Source organism: Penaeus monodon, chromosome 30 (assembly GCF_015228065.2).
Source record: "Penaeus monodon isolate SGIC_2016 chromosome 30, NSTDA_Pmon_1, whole genome shotgun sequence".
In the NCBI taxonomy this organism is placed as follows: Eukaryota; Metazoa; Arthropoda; class Malacostraca; order Decapoda; family Penaeidae; genus Penaeus; species Penaeus monodon.
The window spans coordinates 23682741-23683257 of NC_051415.1; the positions used below are offsets into that span (position 1 = coordinate 23682741).

A 517-nucleotide genomic window follows, 5' to 3' on the forward strand; every position below is an offset into this window, starting at 1 on the left:
GACAAAACGATATGATAAAAAGGCTATGAATATATCCGATCTTTTTATGAAAGATAAACTGTGACCCGTCACACTCGGGAGCTGGTTGTCCCTAATCGATACTCTCTCTATGTACTATTCCAAGATTGTCGAATTGTGTGTCGTTGCCTGCGGTATTTATCTCAAGGACACAATCAACACACAGTCCCCAGCCGGCACGTCAGGGGTTACCAGAAGAGTATGATACGAACATAAAAACAGAAAATATTGAACAAATCAGCCTTCTAGGTAATAAGCAACTTGTTCTGATTTGTATGCATAGCAATCCACTGTGAATTATCATGAAAAGCATTTCTCTCGTTAGGTGTTTCAAGGTATTTTGTTTCAGGAAAACTGCAGTCCATAAGTCGACGGATCCGGAGGATGTCTTTAGGTATATGAACAACATCACCATAAGGTGTAATACGCCTGTAAGTATTCGTAAAACTGTAGGCCAGGGTTCTTCAAATACGGGTCGCGTACATAATAATAATGATTG

At 39.8% G+C, this 517-nt stretch overlaps 1 protein-coding gene and 1 long non-coding RNA gene across 3 annotated transcripts in view; both read left to right on the forward strand.

Annotated features, from left to right (window-relative positions):
• LOC119592653 overlaps positions 1 to 297 on the forward strand; it is a 4168-nt gene extending 3871 nt beyond the window's left edge. For both annotated transcript variants that reach the window (XR_005230447.1, XR_005230448.1), the window contains exon 3: positions 125 to 297. This is a non-coding gene — a long non-coding RNA (uncharacterized LOC119592653). The remainder of the gene's footprint in view (positions 1 to 124) is intronic.
• Positions 298 to 367: 70 nt separating this feature from the next.
• Positions 368 to 517, forward strand: part of LOC119592651 — a 4655-nt gene continuing 4505 nt past the window's right edge. The window contains exon 1 of the mRNA XM_037941567.1: positions 368 to 449. Within this exon, the coding sequence (XP_037797495.1) occupies positions 417 to 449 (33 nt within the window). The 5' untranslated portion in view covers positions 368 to 416. The remainder of the gene's footprint in view (positions 450 to 517) is intronic.